Source organism: Stegostoma tigrinum, chromosome 1 (genome assembly GCF_030684315.1).
Source record: "Stegostoma tigrinum isolate sSteTig4 chromosome 1, sSteTig4.hap1, whole genome shotgun sequence".
NCBI lineage: Eukaryota > Metazoa > Chordata > Chondrichthyes > Orectolobiformes > Stegostomatidae > Stegostoma > Stegostoma tigrinum.
In genome coordinates, this window is record NC_081354.1 from 54,134,926 (window position 1) to 54,157,041 (window position 22,116).

The following is a 22,116-nucleotide window of genomic DNA, read 5'->3' on the forward strand; positions in this document are numbered from 1 at the left end:
GTTCTTGTCAGTGTATACTAAATAAGAAATACAGTTAAAAGTTCCAAATTATAGCACTCCTTTAGCTTTGGGTTTGCAGTCACTCCATGCTAGGGTATCCCCACTAGGGCTCGATCTCTAGATCCCAATGCCTCCGCACTGCTGTCTCACTGCTGATCACCATCCTTTCTCTCCCACACTGGGCTTGATCTCAAGATCCCTGAGCCTCCAAGCTGCCAACTACCATCTGGGCTCACCAGCTGCCTTGCCACAGGCTGCCAGAGTCTTTCTCTGATGCACCCATGCTCTGGGCCCCCAGCTGCTCCCACAATGCCGCCAAACACCAGAGTTCTGCCTGGGCACACCAACCACCGAAGTCCCTACCCTGGGACCCCAGCCATTGCTGTCACCACCACTGCCTCCACAACCAAACTTCCCCCAGAAGATAAGTAGAGAGAAAAAGAAAACTAAAAATTCAAGAGGAAAAAGCAAGGAAAGAAGAAAGAAAGCTGAGGAGCCCCACTCCACTGCCATCTTGGGCTGGAATAGCATGATGCAATGACATTGAATAAATATTTTTAATAACAACTCGCATCAGAATTTGTTCATTTTTTTTGAATTACTTGGTATTTAGGTTTGTGCTACATATTTAGATGGGTACCGAGCCACAGCTGTCTGCCCAGTTGGAGGATCACGAGCTGTCGAAAAGGGAAGAAAAACAGCAGAGAATATTTTGAAGAGGTATGTTCAAAAATTAGAAAATTATTTTACACATACAAACATGCAAATTTCAGGACAGAAAAGGGCCACAGTCTCTTGTGTCTGCACCAGAATGAAGATGATATTTTCGAAGTTACTCCCATTCTAATAGACTGAAAATTGTTCTTATAGAAAAATAAATTTTCTACTTTGTACATATATTTCAAACTTTTTAAAATCATCTTGACTGCAGAAATTAGCTTTTTTTTTCAAAATACATTATGTAATCTTGGCTGCTGTCAGTTTTCACTATAGATTAGGCACTTCCAGCTTCTGATTACCTGCACACCCAATTCACAGTCACTTCCCAGATAGTCACTATCTATAAAAATGCCTTTAATATGTGTTTACAGTTGAATAATTCATTCTCAGTTCATCATTTCACAAGTGAAATGTGCTGATTAACGTATGATTAATACCAAGTAAGATTGACTTCATTTGCCTATGAACAGGCCTACTTGTGTGCCACACTGCATAAGTGTCGAGAGATAGGCTGAATTGAGTAATTCCATACCAATGGTTCAGATCTCAACTGTATAGTCCCGCCACACTCAGTTTTGACAATAGTGGGTAACTAAATAACTCACTGGAAGATAATAAAGTGTGAAGCTGGATGAACACAGCAGGCCAAGCAGCATCTCGGGAGCACAAAAGCTGACGTTTCAGGCCTAGACCCTTCATCTGATGAAGGGTCTAGGCCCAAAACGTCAGCTTTTGTGCTCCCGAGATGCTGCTTGGCCTGCTGTGTTCATCCAGCTTCACACTTTATTATCTTGGATTCTCCAGCATCTGCAGTTTCCATTATCACTGACTCACTGGAAGAGGCAGCTTCACAAATATCCTTATCCTCTATAATGGGGGAACACGGCACAACGGAACAAAAGATAAAGCTGAAGCATTTGCAACAACCTTCAGCCTCCTCCAGTGGTCCTTAGCGTCACAAATGTCTTCAGCCAATACAATTCACTCCATATCAAAACAAGAAATCAGGGGAGACACTGGATACTACAAAGGCTGTTGGCCCCAAAAATATTCCAACAATGGCACTAAAGATGGTGCTCCAGAACCTGCTGCACCCCTACCAAACTCTTCCAGTACAGCTATAACTCTGCCATCTACCCAAATTACTGAGGTTTGTCCTGTATACAGAAAGCAGGACAAAAAAAAACACGGCCAATTACTGCGCTATCAGTTTATGCTGAGTGTTTGAAGGTGTTATCAACAATGCTATCAAGCAGAACTTGCTCAGCAATAACCTGCTCACTGACGCTCAGTTTGGGTCACTGAGCTCCTGACCTCAGAATAGCCTTGATTCAAACATCGGCAAAAGAGCTGGATTCCAGAGATGAGGTGAGAATGACAGCCCTTGTCATTAAGGCCACATTTCACCATATGTGGCTTCAAGGAGCCCTAGAAAAATTGAAGTCATTGGAAATTGGGGAGAAAATCTCCACTGGTTAGGGTCATGACTGTCAGAAAGGAAGATGGTTTTTGTTGTTAGAGGTTTGCATTCCTTAGAATTATTTCTGAGTTAAACCATCTTCAGTTACTACATCAGTGACTGATCTGCCATTACAAGGCAGAAGTGGGGATACTCAGCATTCGTTATTCCTCACATAATAAAGCTGTCCATGTCCGAATGCATCAAGACCTGGACTGTGTATCCAGGTTTAGGCTGACAAGTGGCAAATAACACTCCTACCACAAAAGTACGAGCCAATTGCATTCTGCAACAGAGAATCTAACCATTGCCCCATGACTTTCATGGCATTACCATTAATGAATTCCCCATTAACAGTAATCTGGGATTATCATTGACTAGAAACTGGGCTGGACTAGCCATATGTGTGCTGTGGCTGCAAGCCTGAAATCTTGCAGCAAGTAACTTATCATCTGACTCCTAAAGCTTGCCCACCGTCCACAAAACAGAAGTCAGGAATGTGATGAAATACTCCTCACTTGCCAGGACGAATGCAGTTCCAACAGTGTCCCAAGAAGTTTGACGCCATCCTGGACAAACTAGCTCACTTGCTTAACACTACATCTACAAATATTCACTCGCTCCACCATCAATGTTCGATTGCAGCATTGAGTATCACCTACAAGATGCAGTGCAGAATTTCATCAAGACTCCTTAGCACATCCCAAACCCATGACCATTTCCATTTGGAAAGACAACCATAGCAGGTACATGGCAACACCATCACCTACATGTTTCTCTCCAAGCCACTCATCATCTTATTGTACGTCGCTGTTCCTTCACTGCTGCTAGGTCAAAATCTTGGAACTCAGCCCCAATGGCATTGTGGGTTTACCAAGACCAAATGGACTGCAGGGTCCAAGAACTCATCTCACGATCATCTTTTCAAGGGTATTTGGGAAAGTCCGATAAATTGAGACCCATCCAGTGATGCTCATATCCTATGAATGAATAAATAAAAATCTTAGGAGAACAAATCAAGTTTGTACCTCCAGTTTCTTCAAATGAACTTTGTTGTTAAATTTCTTTTATTTAACCTGAATACTTCCTCTATTAAATTGCAGTAGTTTTGAAAGTAATGTGACAGAGCACATTGAAGAATGATCAATTTCTGCACGGTGTTAGATCGTAGGTGATCAACCTACATTTCCGTTTCGAATAGGCAGGCATGATGGGGAAGCTTTTCTTAATCTCGATAGCATATGAGCAGATACCAAGTGAGAATCACGAGGTAATACAGTCACTTTCAACATGCTATTTTATATCCAGCTACTGGGAGTGGCAGGTCAGTTGGCTAATTAGGCTTGTGATGTTGGGTGATGCCAACAGCGGGGTTCAGTTCCCTTACTGGTGAAGTCACCATAAAGGTCCCACCTTCTCAGTCCTGCCCCTCGACTGTGGTGTGGTGACCCTCAGATTAAACTCACCACCAGTCGTCTCTCTTCAATGAGAGCAGCCTATGGTCTTCTGGGACCACAGTGATTTTACCTTAGCTTTAAAGCAAATGGCAATGTTGGCAGTATGCCGTTTCTACTTTTGCAACAGGCTTTAATGGAATGGCTCATAGTTTCTGTTTCTTTGAAGGAGGAGTTTTAAAACGTATTTGTGAACTGGATGTCACTGGCATGGCCAGTGTTTCTTGCCCATTGTTAGATGTCATTGAGATTGCAGTGGTGATTCTGGTTATATGATTATGAATGTTGTTGCCGTACATATGATACAGACATGCCCATAGTTCTGTTATGAAAAGAGTTCCAGGATTTTGAATTAACAAAAAGGAATGGCTTGGGAACCAGAGCAATAGGTCAGCAAGTGAAATGACTGAGAAGGAATTAGAGACTAAGAAAAATAAGGCTAAAAGGAAGGACAGACTGGGAGGTTACTAAATGTTGGGACTGGCAGTCTGAAGTGTATGTGTTTGAATATGAGGTGTATGACAGGTCATGCAGAGAACTTAGAGCTTGCATTAATACATACAACCAAGATATTGTAGCTATTACAGAGACTTGGTTAAGAAAAGGCCAAGACTGGCAGTTTAACATTCCAGGATTTAGATATTTCAGGCATGAGAAAGATGTAAAAGAGGTGGGGAAGCTGTATTACTGGTAAGGGACAATATCACGGCAGTGCTGAGGGAGGATACCTTGAAGGGTTCATCCAGTGAGGCCATATGGGAATAGGAAAGGTATGAATACTTTGGGAGGCATATAGTACAATCCCAAAGGCAGCAGGAGATTGAGGAACAGCTATGCGGACACATTATGGAAAAATGTAAAAACTACAGGTTTGTTGTGGTGGGTGATTTTAACTTGCCCGGTATTATCTCCTAATTCAGGGGTTTGGATGGGGAGGAATTTGTTAGGTGTGTCCAGGACTTTCTTTTGAAACATGTGTAAATAGTCCAATTGAGGAAGGGGTCATACTCAACCTGGTATTGTTAAATGAGCCTGGCCAGGTGATCAAAGTCACAGTGGGAACACATTTTAGGAACAGTGACCATGATTCTCTAAGTTTTAGGTTACTTACGGATAAGAATAAGAGTAGTCCTCAGGTGAAAGTACTAGATTGAGGAAAGACTAACTATTACAATATTAGGTAAGAACAGGGGAACGTAGACTCGGGGCAGCAGTTTGGACAATCATGTGGGAATCTTTTAAAGGCCAGTTGATTCGAGTTCAAACCCAGCATGTTCCTGTGACAATGAAGGATGAAAATGGTAAGATTTAGGAAGCCTGGATGACAACAGAGATTGTGAACTTTGTCAAAAAGAAAAAGTCATGTGCAAGCTTAGGAAACTGCAGACTGACAGACTCCTCTAGGAATTTAAAGAATGCAGAAAAGAACTTAAAGAAGTAGTTAGGAAGGCAAAAAGGGGCCAAGAAATGTCCTTGGCAAACAGGATTTTGGGGGAAATCCTATATTATATATAACCCACTTTCACATATATAATGAGCGACGATTGCTGGGGAAAGTGTAAGTCCACTCAAGGACAAAGGACGCGAAGCCGGAGGAAGTGGATGGTGTCCTTAATGAATACTTTACATCGACAGTCACAAAGGAGAAGAACATGGTGGCTAGGGCATATCAGTTTTAAAAAAAGAGGAATTCTTGAGTGTTTTGAAAAGCATTAAGGTAGACATGTCCCCAGGACCTGATGGGATCTATTCTAGAATGCTGAGGAAGGCAAGAGAGGAAATTATTAGGGCCTTGTATGAAATCTTTGATCCTGTTTAGTCACAGGAGAGGTCCAAGAGGACTGGAGAACAGCCAATGTTGTTCTTTTGTTTAAGAAGGGCAACAAGTAATCTGGGAAATTACAAGCTTGTGATCCTTAGGTTAGTGGTTTGGGCAGGATTTATTCACATTTAGAAAATTATGGATTTATTAACGACAGGCAACCTGGCCACCAGTGGTGGAGGAAATGAATTTATTTAATTGATGGAATTTAAATTCCCTGGCTACTTGGTGGAATTTAAATTTGGGTTTCCAGCAAATTGGTCCAGACCCCTGGGATACTAGATTGTAACATAGTCACTATATCTAATTGTAGAAGATAAATACTATTGGGAAAAGATTGAGATGTGAATGATGAGACTCGTAAGAGTTAGTATAAAAGGAGATAATGGCATAAGGGTAATGTCACTGGACTAATAATCCAAAGGCCAAGACAAATGCTTTGGGGATCAATAGTGGCCAAAAAACTATAATTGATTGTTGTAAACACCCGTCTAGTTTACTAATGCCCTTTCTCTCCTTGTTCTCCATCATCTGCCATGGGTCTGGAGTCTTAATTGCCATGAGAAATGGCCTGACAAGCCACACAGTTCAAGGGTAATTTGGGACAGGCCACAAATTCTGCTGGAGAGCATCCCAAATTAAAAAGGAATTTTAAAAAACACAAAATATTGAACTTGACATTTGATCAGCCTTATTGCAGCAGAGAATTCATTTTACTTCTATCACTATCCGCTGCGCTATCCTTGTTGCCAGCTTTTTCCATTCCCACTTTCTAAGAAACAGAAGTTACACCATTGGAACGTAAAATTCTGTCTACTTGCATGGATACATGTATGTTGTGAAATTTGTGATTCTAAATCAGCCTTTCTGTTTATTTGTTGACTCATGCAGGGTGCGATGCATATTCCAACAGATGGGTTTGGATGACTTCAAGTCAGTTAATGTTCAGATTTTGGGATCTGAAGAAATCTATGGAAAGCAAGCAGTAAACAAGGCAGGTGTATGTGAAGTGATTTTATAAACCATATATGGGTGTAGTGATCAATGTTTCAAACATTTTGCAACTATTGCCAGCATCATCTTGGCAATTTGGGTTTTAAAATGATCAAATTTGCAAACGTCCATGCAATGAATATTGACAGTTCTTTTAAGCTTCTCTTTCTCTTTATTATGGTATTTTTACTGATTTGTCACACATTTGTCCCTTTAAAATTCACACCTTTATGCTATTTTTAAACTGTAACCAAATATTTCCCTTTTTACAAAGTAAACTTTCACAAATATTGCTTGTCTAATAATATTGGGTGCAGAAATTAGTGGAATATTAATTTAAACATCGCCTTTTGTCCCTGTCATCTGGACAGTCACCAGTTAATGTGGAAGTGCTGTGCTTTGGTTGTGCAGAGTTCTCGTGAAGCTGTAATATGGCTGGCTGTTCATCACATGCAAAAGAAAGCCCTGGAAATCTTTTCCCGTGAAATTGCACCAGCTGGTACTGGAATGGGTAAGTGGGCATTACTTTTTTGTGTATTTGCTTGGAAAAAATTAACCAATGTAAAATCTAGATTTATTTCAAACCTCCCATAAATTTTATTGTAGAAATTTAAACAATACAAATAAATTACAAATTGTTGTGGGAATTTCATGAAATGTTTTGAAAAATAATCATTCATTTTAAGTTTTCAGAGAGACAAAGAAAACAAGAAAAGCTTGTTTCTTGCAATTATGGTACTGGCATTTTGGAAATTGCAACCATGGGATCGGACATTGGCAATATAATTTCACATGTTAATATTAACATGTAACATGCACCAGGGTTGAGGTCAATATTGATTAATATTACACAACTAAACAAGTAGGCAGAAGGTCTTTCCCATGCCCTCAACACACAGTTTGCCATTATGTTATCTTTTTCTCTGTGCAGTTGCAGAATGGGTTGTCATTTTAATTCCCTCCATTTGTGGATAGGTATTTGTTGTGGGACTTGAGCGAGGAAACTAGTAAGGGAATTCAAGATGCTTCATATTTTCCTATTGCTTTGATTGGTACCTCTTATTGAATGTAAAAGTTTTTAATGGCAAGTGTCCAGTTTCAGCATTGTAATTTTTAAAATGTTTCCATTCATCTAAATGTAATTGTCAACGTAGCGTTCACTGTTAGAGCTTAGGTGTAGATTATGGCTACTTGGATGACATACTTGAGGACAACTAGTATTTATGGAACTACATCCCATCAAGGTTTCACTGCCTTGAGAAGAATGGGAAAATGGAAAAAGTTGGCAAGAGGAAACGGGCTTGGTGGATGTATGAATACTTCTTCACGTTTCTGAGGTAAGAACAGCTTTGTTTAGAAATCCATATCTCCCTGGGTTGCACTGACACTATCTGGAGTGATACATTCATCCCTTTGCACTAAAGCTTGCATCATCTTCGCGACTGGTACGCTTGCCTTTACTGGTCAGTAGTGTAGGAAATGGGATGTCATGTTGCAGCTGTACTGGATGTTGGTTAGGCCACTTTTGGAATACTGCATTCAATTCTGGTCTCCCTGCTATGGGAAGGATGTTGTGAAACTTGAAAGGGTTCAAAAAAGATGTACAAGGATGTTGCCACAGTTGGAGAGTTTTACCTAAAGGGAGAGGCTGAATAAGCTGTGGCTAATTTCCCTAGAACATTGGGGGCTGATGGGTGATCTTATAGAGCGTTTTAAAATCGTGAAGGGCATAGAGAGGGTGCATAGCCAAGGTCTTTTTCCCTGGGATAGGGGCATCCAAAATTAGAGGGCATAGGTTGAAGGTGATAGGGCAGTGATTTAAAAGGAATTCAAGGAGCAAATTTTTCACGCAGAGGAATGAGCTGCCAGAGGAAGTTGTGGAAGATGGTACACTTAGCATTTGAAAGGCATCTAGATGGGTACATGAATAGGAGGGCTCTAGAGGGATACGGGCCAAATGCTGGCAAATGAAACTCGATTAATTCAGGATATCTGGTCAGCATGGAAGAGTTGGACCAAAGGGTCTATTTCTATGCTGTATATCTCTATGACTCTATGGCTCTGTTTACTGATATATTTATTGTTAGAAATGCAAAGCTTTGTAAGTTTTGGTATCATGCCATTAAAGAGTAAAATGAGAATGCAGCGAGTTACACAATCAGTGTCTGTCAGTTCACGTGTTGATTGATGAGCTGCAAGTAGTTATAAACTCTTTGACGGGGGTGTCTGAATGCCAGTGCCAGTTTTTGCAAAAAATTTAGAGATATTAAATGTAGTTTAGTTTTTATCCACTTGAGATTTTTTGGATAGTTAAACCTAGGATTCCTGAGAATTTTATCCTAACTCAAATTTGCTGTGAGACCTTTCCTTGGTGAATACTGGTTGAATTGGTGTGGTGGGTGAAGGGGACAAAGTTGGGGAGTTGGGGAGGCTGGAAGGCAACATTTGACATGCATCGTGACTAAATTGATCCCTGGGCTAATTAGGGCAAATTGGCGCTGTGAAGGGTTTTCGTAGAGTTGGGTAGAGGGGCATAGATTGGCATGAATTGTATAAAGGAGCATGGAGTACGTAGAGGAGTATAGGATGACATGGAATCAGGGACCTATGGGACGAAGGGAATTGGTCTTGGGGCATGAGATACCATATGTTATCAAGAATGTCACATGAGGGTGAGAGGCTGTGACAGGTAAGGGCTGGGAAGTTGTTTGTTTTCTATAATTACTTTTCACTGCTTTGACAATGTGCTGGTTCAGGTCTTCCACCCAATCCGCCTCCACACAAGGCAGTAAGAAAGTGCCCAAACCTTTTCTATGTCATTTGCCGCTAGTCCACAGTATTTACACTTACCACTGGAACTAAAATCCAGCTATACAGGACAGTTTTTCCTGGGTCAGATTTGTGGAGGCTGGAATTGTCCCTAACCTGCACTTCCAACCCAAGAGTGAAAATTCATGCGTAATGTCTAAAATCCCAGGAAAGTCATTAATATCCGGCTTTGGAATTGGTTATAATTGAAACTGTCCGCTTGGTTTCATGATCGAACAAGACTAGGAACTTAAAGGATACCTACTTAGTATTCATACCTGAACGCAAGGCCTATGGGTTCACAACACCATGGAAATAGATATTCAGAGGGAGAGAGTCTAATAAAGTCATTGTAAGATTGGTGTGTGTTGCAGGGTGTTTTCTTAAAATACTTCTGAACTTCACAGACTGTGCCAGCCTACCAGAATCCAAGCAGAAGAGAGTGCTGAAGGATAGAGATAGTAAGTTCCGCTGAAATTGACCACAAAACAGTGAGGGAGGGAGATCACAACTTTAAGCGCCCTTGTTTGTAAGGATTTAAAAGCTGGAAGAGACAAAAAATTGACAAGAGGGAGGTATTTCAAGCTTAACCTTAACCATAAAATACAGCTTAGGGATTAGAAGTTATCAAGCTGAGAAAGGAAAAGAAGGGAATCGAGCCTCCCAGAGTTAATTTGTACTCGTCCTGGATGAATATGGTGTCCAGCTAAGAGTCAGGGTGGAACTTACCCCTCATGGGAGAAGAAGGTGGGGAAAATGCAATGGGAATGAAAAAGTCAGAATCTTGAATCCAGATATTGTTAGGAATATGTGTGTGTTTTTTTATGGATCGTGTAGGAAAACCCTGCATTTTAAGATATTGAACTATTTGGACACTTCCTGTAATTAAAAGGTTTATTATGCTTAGTTGCTGGATTGCCTGTCTTTGGAAGAGACTGGGTCCTCTGTGTTGATGGTTGCTTAGCAACTGTGTCTGGCTTTGGCTTCTGCTCCAAACATGAGGAGTTGGAAAGAAAAAAAATGGCAAGTTGCAGTCAGACAGCGCCATCTCTTTTTTTCTTCCTCCTGTTTAAAATTTGAGAACCTGACAAAGCTAACACCTTAGTAATTTAGCTATTTTGCAAACCCTGAAATGCTAAACTGTGATCACTGTCCAGTAATTTGAATCCAGCTCGACTTTCATTCAAATTGGAACTTTGTTTACAAGATTTTCTGTTGGTATATCACTGAGGGCAATTCAATTTTGCTAACAAGAAGCTCAGCAGACTGACAATTCATAAACCTCTGTCTTTGTTTTACAGACCATTGATCAATAAGACATGGGAGCAGAATTAGGCCATTAAGCGCATCAAATCTGCTCTGCCATTCGGTTATAACTGATATGTTTCACAACCCCACGAACTTAACAAAAACCTATCAATCTCTGTTAGGGTATTTTCCCCTTTTCTAAAAGAAGTATGATTTCTGCAGAACAATTCTTGTTCTGTATGTGTTTATTTGCAGTGCAGTGGGGATATAATTCTAATTCTGAATTAAGGGTTAGATATTTTGCCTATTGTTTGAAGAATAAGTTTTGTGTTTTAAAAATAGATTATTTTGAGTTTATTGAAGAAGCCTGGTGAAAGCCTCTTTATTATGCACAAGAGTACTAAAGGGAAAGCAATTGGCCATTTTGATGTTTGAGTTTAAACATTTTGTAAATTGTGGAATGGGACTTGATTATCAGCTCATTCTTCCAGAAACAGTCAAAACAATGTAAATTACTGACTAAGATAATGTTTGGTCAGTATTGCTTTTAGTTTGCCCATTACAATAAAGATTTTAAAACTTGAAATTTTCTTGTGTATTCTTTTAAATTGGTTGTTGGGAGCTCAAATTTCTTAAAATTTCTCATTTCTACAAGGACCACAAAAATGTGCTAAATAGAAAAGCAGAATTATCTTAAAAAGTGCAAATGTTGATGATCAGACAGCCAGATGAAGTCCTCATGCAGATACACCAACAATTGTGGAATTTCTATTTCCTTATTTCAGGAAGGATATACGTGGTGCGGAGCCAGTACTGATAAGGTTGCTCCCTTGGGTTAAGGGATTGTTGTGAGGAGCTGGATAAACTGGGCCTATATCCCCTAGAGTTTAGAGGAATGAGAGGTGATCTTATTGAAACATTTAAGATTCTGAAAGGACTTGATGAGGTAAACATAGATGATGTTGCACTTCGTTGGGAAATCTACAATGAGGGGGATACAGCCTCAGGATAAGGGGTCAATCCTTTATAGAATCATAGAACCCCTACAATGCAGGAGGAGGTCAAACAGCTCATCGAGTCCGCAGCAACCCTCTGAACAACATGTCACCCTGACTCAGCCCACTACTGTATCCTGTAACTCCATATTTCCCATGCTAATCCACTTAGCCTATATATCCCTGAAGGCTATGGACTAATTCAGTATGGCTAATCCACCTAATCTGCACATCTTTGGACTGTGGGAGGAAACCAGAACACCCAGAGGAAACCCTCACAGACACAGGGAGAACATGCAAATTCCACACAGACTGTCACCCACAAATGGAATTGAACATAAGTCCCTGGCACTGTGTTTAGGACTGAGTTGAGAAAAAACTCCCTCATGAAAGGATTGTGAATCTTTCGAACTCTCTAGCTCAGTTAGTTATAAATATGCCATTGTCAACTGTGTTTAACGCTGAGATAGAGGCATTTTTGATGTCCTAGAAATCAAGAGATATTTGAGGCTCAGAAAAATGACTTGAAAGCTAAGATCAGCCATGATCAGAGCACATTCAGTGAGCCAAATTGTTTCCTCTTTATGGTCTTATCTTTATTGCTCCTTGTTAGTTCCACATTTCTCTCATAATGCATGCCATTGCTTGGCCAAGACGGGATGTAGATAAATTATTCTCTCCAGTCTTTGCCAGCAATACTTTCCAGTGGCCACGTGGACAGAGAAGCTTGTTCTCAAATTTTTTTCCATTGCTTGCCAGGCAAACGTACTTCATCTCTGTCCCACTAATGTATTACCTTATTATACATGAAATAGGTCTAGTCCCACTGAAACACTTCTGCGTATTCACCCAAATAGTACCTAAAATGGTAAATTATCAGCTTGCAGATATGGTGCTCTAATAGTGGGAGAGACGTTCCATGGAAGAAATCTAATCAGAGATTTTTAAAGCTATAAAAGGGAAATACATGATTGTTTGAGCTTCTTTAACTAATAATAAGGTGTAAATTTAGGATTACGGTCAAAAATTGAGAGAAATAGAAGTATTAATTAGTAATAGATATTAAAATTTGTCAGTTTTATTCACACGTGACTATCGAGGTCGAGACGGCAATTGTAATTCAAAGGGACTTTGATAAGTACTCGGGAATGAAGAATCTGAAGGATATGGATAAGAGCAGGAACTAGGTTTGGATTAGATGGTGCCAGTTGAAGTTTATAGGCACAGCACTCTCATTCTACGCGTAGTTTCTTTGGCTCTTTATGCTCCCTTTTCGACATGAGTAACAACATGGCTTTGATCAAACCAATTATCCTCCTCCATGAACAGCAGCCATACAAATGCCTTTGAGATTTTCGTATAGATCTTTAAAAGTATTTTTTGTACCTTAACTCTCTATCCTGCTAGTTACTTTCTGCACCCTGTTCCGTTGACGTCCAAAGGGTGAAATTCAAAACTTCTCTTCATGTCTGTCGTGATTAGAGATGACAGTTTGGAAAGAAACATTTAGAAAGAGAATGTAATAGACTTTGTTACTTCAGTAATATTTGTGTATTTAACAGTTTGAATTAAAAGTCATAGTATGGAAATTGTTCTTTTTAAAATATTTGTCAGTACAAATCTTTGTCTGTTGTCAAATCACAATTGTAAGTTAGTTTTGTTTTACCTGTGAGACCCTTGGAACCATTTGTTTCAGCTTTTCCTTTCTTCTGAAAAATTGCAGAAACAGAAAATATTTCCTTGAGATAGATCATTGACCAGTCATAAGACTTACAGTTAAATTCATGAGTACTTCATTAAACTTTGCTGTTTATATTGTCAATGATCTTTCTTCGCCTCTTCAACATAAGCTTAGTTCTGGGTGGAATGATTGTGTGCTACACGAGTTCAAGCACATGAAAAGGATTATGTAAATTTTGTTTTGCTAAAGTAAGATGCTTGCACTGTTTCTTCAATTAGTAACGAGGGCATAAATTTAGGATTACCTTAAAAGAATGAAAGGGAAAGGGTAACGATTGTTCCCACACAGTTATTAAAATCTGGAAACATCACTCAGCAATAAGTCACATTTACTAACACAAAAGCATTCATTAGAACGATCTATACACCATGAATGAAGTGAGGCATAAATCCAAAGTTGCTGAAGGAAATAGGTCAATTCCTAGAGCTGGTGTTTGTTGGTAGTCAGTGCAGCAGATAATGATACAATGTACTTATTGCCAAAAGCTTTGAATTAAAATCCACAAAAGTCTTATTTTCTTTACAAAACTCTTAAGTTGAATATTTTCCCAGGAGCTTACGGAATATAAACCTTTCTAAGGAGGGGAAATATTTCCATGGCATGAATGGTATACTAACATGGTACTGGGCAGCGCACTGAAATTATAAAGACCAGGTGTGAAATTAACCTTGGACACTTAAGCAACACAGACATTGGAAAATTGGAAAGGCAAATTTCATTCCTCGGTTTTTCTCCTTTCCATTCAAGATTGTTGCGTGGCACATAAAATTGTTTGGTTTTTACAGATGAATTTGTCATTTTGATGTGAAGGTCATTCCACAGCACTTGTGAAGAAATGGCCATCTGAATTCATTAATATCAGTTAATTTTGGCTGTAAGGAACCACAATGGATATTTTGATTCTGAGAAATTTCAGTGTTTGAGGTTACGTCAGCTTTCAGTCTTTAGGAATGCTATCCTAGATTCATTTATATTTTTAAAACTGGTTGTGACATAATCAGAAGTGTTTTCCAACATTACTTTCATATTATCATTTTAATTTAAAGCAGCTGTGTCTGTGAGTTATATTTCAATACAGTGGTGCAACATAATATACCTTTGAGACTCCACTGCCCAAAACTGTTTTGATAAGACAGCTCATTGTATAGACCACCCACCCGCTGCCCTACCACAGAACCAGCACCACTTCACAATTATAAAATGCCCTTGTCAAGAGGCTGGATGTCTGGCCAAGACCCAGTGCCGTTGCAAAGATCACACTTGCCTCTCCCTCACCCTTTAATTTCTGTGGATGGATCTGTGATTGACTTTAGCCCACCCCCTTGACCAACTGACTTGTGCCTGTACATGTCACCAATCTTATTAGCCCTATGCATGCGCATATGCGTGTACACTCATATGTACATGGACACATACACTCCCGCTCTCTTCCCTTGACTCACTGTACTGACTGACCGGTGCCTTTGTGATGTCAGTGAGGACTGCTGTCCCAAAAATTAGAATCATAGAATCCATACAATGCAGAATGAGGCCGTTTGGCCCATTGAGTCCGCACAGACCTTCCAAAGAGCATCCCACCCAGGCACAGACACATACCCAACCTCATAACCCCTTGGCTAATCCATCTAGCCTCCACATCCCTGGACACCAGAGACAATTTAGCAAGGCCAATCCACCCAATATGCACATCTTTGAATAGTGGGAGGAAACCTAAGCAGACACGGGGAGAATATGTGTCTTCTAGACTGAGGACTCCTTGACAGCAAGGCAGGCTGCCTGTTTTCGTGACTGCGCTAATTGGCCTGTTTTCGTGACTGCGCTAATTGACATGTCTGCATGAGAAGGTAGGTCTGCTGTGAGCCAGCAGGGGGCATGAAGTCAGCAAGTGCTGAAATAGCCAACGTGCATCCCTAATTTACAGTTTAGTCCAGTCTGTGAGCTGGGTGCCTGTTGCTATGTGCAGACTGTCCTTGCTACATCCTTTCAACACTAGTTATTGGTGAGTCTTGCATACAATTCTGTTTCCAGAGTGCATTTCCGGTGAAAAGAGAAACTCCAGGGTAGTCATGATGGGCTGGCAGATGCCAGTGCCCATACAGGAGGAGTGTATCCATCTGGGACCCATAGATTGTGCTATGGGCTGCAGTCTGGTCGAAGACATCATGGAGGTGGTTCTCAGCCAGCAGCAAGCTGAGTCCACCATGTACCAGCTCTGGTTTTCTTGTTAAATTTTCCTGACATACCTTGTTTGGTCAGATGGGAGGCTGAATATTAATGAGGTGAGTTGTGGCATCAGTTGGCATCGGAGCGATGCCTTCCGAAAATCTTGCTACTCAACTCATGAAAAGCATTAAAGATAGAGCGAGATGATCTCAGCGTCAAGATGAACATTGCCTGACTGATTCAGACATATATCTCACCAACGCTCACGTTGCTCAGACCCCTTCAGGATTTTACCTAGGTCACTGTGGTTGCATGTGAAGGAAATCATATTTAGCAGTTTATTGGAGTTCTTTAATGGAGTGACACAAGCTAAGGATAATGGGGTGTCTGTAAAAGTATTATACTTAGATTCCCATCATGCATTTGAAAAATGCCATATCAGACATTATTGTGGAAAATAAAAGCGCCTGGTGAAGGAGGTGACATATTAACATGGACAGAAAATTGATGGCTGGCAGAAAACAGAGAGTCTTGGTTGAGTTGGCAGAATGTGACAAGTGGAGTCCTGCAGAGGTCTATTGATGGGCCTCGACTTATTACCATTGACAACAGTGACTTAGATGAGTGAAGCAAATGCATGGTATCTAAATCTGCAGACGACGGCAAGGTAGATAGAATGTAATGTTGTGAAGAAGTCATACAGCAGTTGCAGTGGGATGTGGACAGATTGAGTGATCAAGGAAAAGTTTGGCGCACAGAGTATAAATGTGGCAAATGTGAAGTTGATTTTAAAAAAAGCAGACAACATCTGCAGAATTCTAGTAGTGGAATTAACTGTTCTTGTACTCTGAGTCACAAAATGTTAGTATGCAGGTACAGCACATGATCAGGAAAACTAATGGGATGCTGCCCTCTATTAAGAGAGAAATTGAACATAAAATAATGATGTTATGCTTTAATTGAACAGGGCATTAGTGAGAGTGCATCTTGAATATTGCATGTAGTTTTGGTCTCCTTATTTACCAAGTTGTTGGAGACATTTTAAGGATGTTTACTATATTAATAATGGAATGAGTTGGTTGCCTCATGAGGATCGATTACACAAACTGGGCTTGTTTCCACTGGTGTTTAGAAGGGCAAGGGATGACTTGTTTGAAGTTTATGAAATCCTGAAAGGTCTTGACAGGGTGGTTGTGGAAAGAATGTTTCCTCCTGTGGGTGGGTCCAGAGCTAGGGAACGTTGTGTTAAAATAAGGGGTCACCCTTTAAGTCTGAGTTAGGAGAATTTTTTTTTCTGATGTTTGTGCACTTTGGAACTCTCTGCCTCAGAAGGCATTGTCTTTGAATATTTTTATGATTAGAAGTGGATAGATTCTCATTAGGTTGGACCATCAAGGGTTATCAGGTATAGACAGGAATGCAAAAGTCAAAAGACAAGCCGTAGTCATATTGAATGGCAAAACAAGCTTCCGTTCTTGTATATTGTTTGTATTGGCTTTCCACTTGTACTGGTTCTCATGATGTGAATGAAGATCACAATCTGTTATTTATTGCTAATCTTAAGTTGCCCAGAATGGTATGTGTTACGGCCCGACTTCATCTACTGCTTTTTTTTGGTGATGGTCTTGGGGAATCCGAAGTTTTTCACCTGGTAACAACAAAGTCGTCATGTATGTGACTTCATGAAGGTTTTGGAGGTGTGTTCCCATTACATTTCTATTCATGTTTTTCTTTGTACTAGAAGTTCCAAAGAAGGAAGGAACATTAGTTGATTGCTGCAGTTTTCTGCACATGCTGCAAACATAGAATGCCAATTATACAAGGATTTGGATCTAGCGTAAAATATTCAAGGGAATTGTGCCGTGCTAGGTGCATAGTGTGTGTTACTGTGGTTCCACTTAATTAAGCAAGTAGTGAAAGCTTCCTCACATTCTTGATTTGAGCCTTGTAGATAGTGGAAAGTCTTTGAGTGGTTTATGATGTGGGCCATTTGCCAGAATATTCAGCCCGTATCATTGATATAAGGGCAGGATAATGATACAGCTGTTCAATACAACCCAAAGAGGGTCTCTCACAACTCTGTGGTGTGGTGCGTGTGACATAGTCTTGCCCGGCAGCGGGTTGAGCACCAGAACTCTGAGGAAGAAGAAACCACAGCACCCAGATTGCATGAAGATGAACAGGTGGGAACAAAGTTGCTGCTGAAGTGGGACTCCAGCACCTCCGTACTGTAAGGGCTGGGGGAATTGACAGAAGACCTCATTTCTCACTTTCAATATTCTATGCTTCCATTCATTGAAACAGTGTCGGGAGCATGTACATCAAAGAAACATTCATAAACCTTTGAGCAGTCTGCAGCATCTCAGTTCAGTCACTCAATATGTCCTCTATAACATTTTACAAATGCATGAGTGTCTTCAGTGGTCACAGGAGACCATTCTGTGCTGCTTTCTCAACCTGTACACATGGCACCATGACTAAATGCCATCCATTAAGTACATATTGTTTCTCTCCGTCCCCTTCTGCCAAAGTACATCAACTCATACTTCTCTGTATTTAACAGATGCATTCTCATACCACTGCAGTCAGGAAATTTGGCTAATGGTTTGAATAAATTAGTTAACCTAATGCCAGCAGGTAACTTATAATATATAGAACACTTGATTACAACAAATGGTGATCTGTAACTTTTCCTTTAACTATACTTTTAAGAACTCAGTTTATGCGTAAAGTAATGCTGATACTGTGTGATTGCCAGGTGTAAGCTCTCTATTGTTGTGGCAGAAAGAACTTCCAGATGTTGAAGTCAGGTAACCAACATGTTTTCAACCTTTTGCTGTAAAATATGAATTTAGCTAGTTATCATTCTTAGTCTAACCATGTCTAGCCATGTAATTTCTGCAACTTACAGTGGACTGGAAAAGTTTAATTCTCCAAAGTGTCATAAGCCACAGATGTTATGGGATAGCTATTTTGAGATATGGTTCAATTGTAACATTTCATACATGATATACCATAATCAAACTACCATTGAGTAAAATGGCCATTCATTGATGTTATTGTGTGTATGTTGACCGTTCATAATGTTAAAAGTAGGCACTGTTTCATTGCATTTCTGACGAAGGGTCTGGGCCGAAACGTCAGCCTTCCTGCTGCTCTGATGCTGCTTGACCTGCTGGGTTCATCCAGCTCTACACCTTGTTATCACTGTTTCATTGCAGTGCCTTGTACTGGAAAACAAATATACTATAAAAACGAATTTTAAACTGTGATCATTTTTGATTTTAGACTATTATTGAGCTTCCTTTGCATTTTTTTCAGTCAAACAAAATTGTTGTTTCACAAAGCAACTTACATATTTATACAGATGATGTTTGAATTGTGTTCTGTAGAAAATGAGAACTTTGTTAGAAGAACATCAGTGACAACATATGTGAAACAAAACCTTAATCATAAACCACCAAGGACTTTCATTTAGAATTATTAAAATAACCAAATATTTGTAGGCCTGATTTTAATTTTGTTTAAATAAATGTTTTTAAATTAGTTAAGATTGGACCCAGTTGTCAGTTTTTTAAATTTTTTTCCTTATACATTTGCACAACTCAGCAATCAGCTGGGTTGATAAAGCAAGTGGTAGTTGGCAAGAAAATCTAGGTTTGTCTGATTTATTTATTTTGAAAGAGCTGCTAAAAATTGTTTGTGATATCATTCACGTTGGTCATGAATTGAATCCAAGTGCATGGCCAGGTTATGATACCCTTGCTATCTGAATTTTGAAGCTGTAATGTGAAATCTTTCTGTGCACAATACATGCAACTTAGATGATGCTTCACACATTTCTTATTTACAAAGAGACTGACTTGATTAAATAGATCTCCCAACTGTAGTTATAGCCCAGTCATTTTTCGGGGAAAAGCTGCTAAAGCCCTACACAGATAACAAAGTGTGGAGCTGGATGAACACAGCAGGCCAAGCAGCATCTCAGGAGGACATAAGCTGACGTTTTGGGCCTAGACCCTTCATCAGAGGGCTCCAGCATCTGCAGTTCCCATTATCACTGATACAAAGCCTTACACATTTGTTTTTAAAAAAAAAAAATCTGATTATAAATGGACAAAAGAATCTTAAAACATGGCTACGATCAATCACAGTTTACTGGATTAAAGAGTGCGGTCCTCAAAATTGTGATGATTCACATCAGGAGATGACAAAATCCTTGATTACTCATTACCAGACTGTAAATTGAGCATTGCATAAAACCACTGGTGGAAGGGAAGCTCCTTCCAGAATGCTAATGCTTTATTGAAATATAAAACATAGGAGCAGGAATAGGTCGTTCAGCCCCTCAAGCCTGCTTCACTATTCAATGTGATCTATGGCTGATCAGTTAAACTATGGACCCTGTTTTTGCTTTTTCCCATATCCTTTGATCCCCAAGAACTATATCTAACTCCTTGAAAACAGTCAATATTTTAGTCTCGATAAAATGCGGAGCTGGAAGTGTACAGCAGGTCCGACAGCAGTGCAGGAGCGGGAAAGTCGCCATTTCAGGTTGAGACCTTCTATTAGGACTGGCACTGTCCTGATGAAGCGTTCCGATCTGAAACATCAACTTTCATGCTACTCTGATGCTGTCTGACCTGCTGTGCTCCTCCAGCTCCACCTTTTATCAACTCTGACTTCCAGCATCTCCAGTCCTTACTATCTCCTAATATTTTAGCCTCACCTTCTTTCTAGGGCAGAAAATTCCACAGGCTCACCACTCTCTGTGTGAAGAAATCTCTCCTCATCTTCATCCTAAAAGGTTTGCCCCTTATCCTTATACTGTGAATGCTCGTTCTGGGTTACCCAATCATTGAGAATATCCTTGCTGCATTTATCCTGTCTAGCCCTGTTAGAATTTTATAGGTTTCCATGAAGTCTAGTCATTCATCTAAACTCAAGTAAGTAGAGTCGTACCTGAGCTAGTCTGTCCACATATGTTAGTCCTGCTATCCCAGGAATCAGTCTGGTAAACCTCTTCTGTGATCTATCAATCGCCAGAACATCCTGTCTCATAAGCAGATCAAAACTGCACAATATATTCCAGCTATGGTATTACCAATATCCTGTACAGATGTAGCAAGAAACCCCTCCCGCCCCCATTCCTGTACTCAAATCTCCCCAAGAAGGCTAACATACCATTTGCCTTCTTCACTGCCTGCTACACCTGTATACTTATGTTCAGTGACTGGTGTACATGGACAACCAGGTCATGTTACACCTTTTCCTCTTTCCCAAGCTATTGTCATTCAAAAAGTAATCAGCCTGCTTAATTTTGCTAACAAAGCACATAACCTCACATTTATTCACATTGCACATCATCTGCCATGCACTTGCCCATACAATCAACTCCTCAAAAATCATACTGAAGCATTTCTGCATCCTCACAGTTCACCCTCCCACCCAGCGTTGTGTCATCTGCAAATTTAGACATAATGATGTGTAGTTTCTTCATCTAAATACTTAACAGATATTGTGAATAGTTGGGGCCCAAGTGCAGATGCCTGTGGTACCTCATTAACTTGGTGTCTGCCACTCGGAAAAAGACCCATTTATTTCTATTCTTTGATTCCTGTCTGCCAAGGACTTCTCTATCCAGGTCATTACATTACTCTCAATCCCCTGTGCTTTAATTTTCCTTGTTTATCTCTTATATAGGACCTTATTGAAAACCTTACTTCCCCTTCTTCATAACCATGACTCTGTCCTGTCTTGTTACTATCTTCCAAGTGGTCAACTTATTACATCTTTCACAATATTTCCCACTCCTGATGTCAAGCTAATCTGTCTGTAGTTCACTGGTTTCTGTCTGCCTCCCTTCTTAAGTAGTGGGGTTACATTAGCTATCGTCTAATCCATAGGAATCCATTTTGTATAGAATTTTGGAGGATGATCTTTAGTGCATTTGCTATTCTTAGGGCCACTTCTTTTAGAACACTGGGATGAAGGTTATCAAGCCCTGGAGGGTTATCTGCCTTTAATCCCACTTTCTTCAACACCACCACACTACTAATATTAGTTACTTTCAATGCCTCCTTCCCATTGGGCCCTGTTCACCCCTCCTCCCTCATAATTTTGGGATGTTATTTATGTCATCCTTTGTGAAGATAGAACAAAAACATGCATTTAATCGGACTGCCATCTCTTTCTTCCCCTATTATAGATTTGTCTGTTTCTGACTGTCGGGGACTTATATTTGTCTTTACTATTCTTTTTCTCTTCACATACCTATAGAAGCTTTTACTGTAATTTTGTATGTTTTCTGCATGCTTACTCTCATCCTTTATTTCCCCTTCTTAATCACTTCCCTTGGCTAGAATCTAAACTGTTTCCAATCTTCACATCTGTTGCTTTTATTGGCCAATTTGTATTCCTCCTCCATGGATTTAATACTATCCCTAATTTCCCTTGTTAGCCGTGGTCTGATCATGTATCCTCTTTATTTTTATGGCAGGTTGGGATGAATACGTTTTGGTAGTTCGTCCATAGGCTTTTTAAATGTTTGCCACTGCCTAACTACTATCATCCCTTTAAATATTGATACCCAATTTATCATAACTAACTCACATCTCATAACATCATAATTGCCTTAATTTAAATTCAGGTTCCTAGTCTCAGAAACAACTGTGTCACTCTCCATCTTAATGAATAATTTTATCCTGTTGTGG

General features: G+C 39.9%; 1 protein-coding gene across 3 annotated transcripts in view; it reads left to right on the plus strand.

Moving 5' to 3' along the window:
- Window positions 1–22,116, plus strand: part of lratb.1 (lecithin retinol acyltransferase b, tandem duplicate 1) — a 133,885-nt gene that overhangs the window by 64,264 nt on the left and 47,505 nt on the right. For 2 of the 3 annotated variants that reach the window (XM_048528468.2, XM_048528484.2), the window contains 3 exons: window positions 614–720; window positions 6,347–6,455; window positions 6,860–6,959. In XM_048528468.2, coding sequence (XP_048384425.1) covers window positions 614–720; window positions 6,347–6,455; window positions 6,860–6,959 — 316 coding nt within the window. The remainder of the gene's footprint in view (window positions 1–613; window positions 721–6,346; window positions 6,456–6,859; window positions 6,960–22,116) is intronic. The other variant, XM_048528476.2, reaches the window with a different exon arrangement.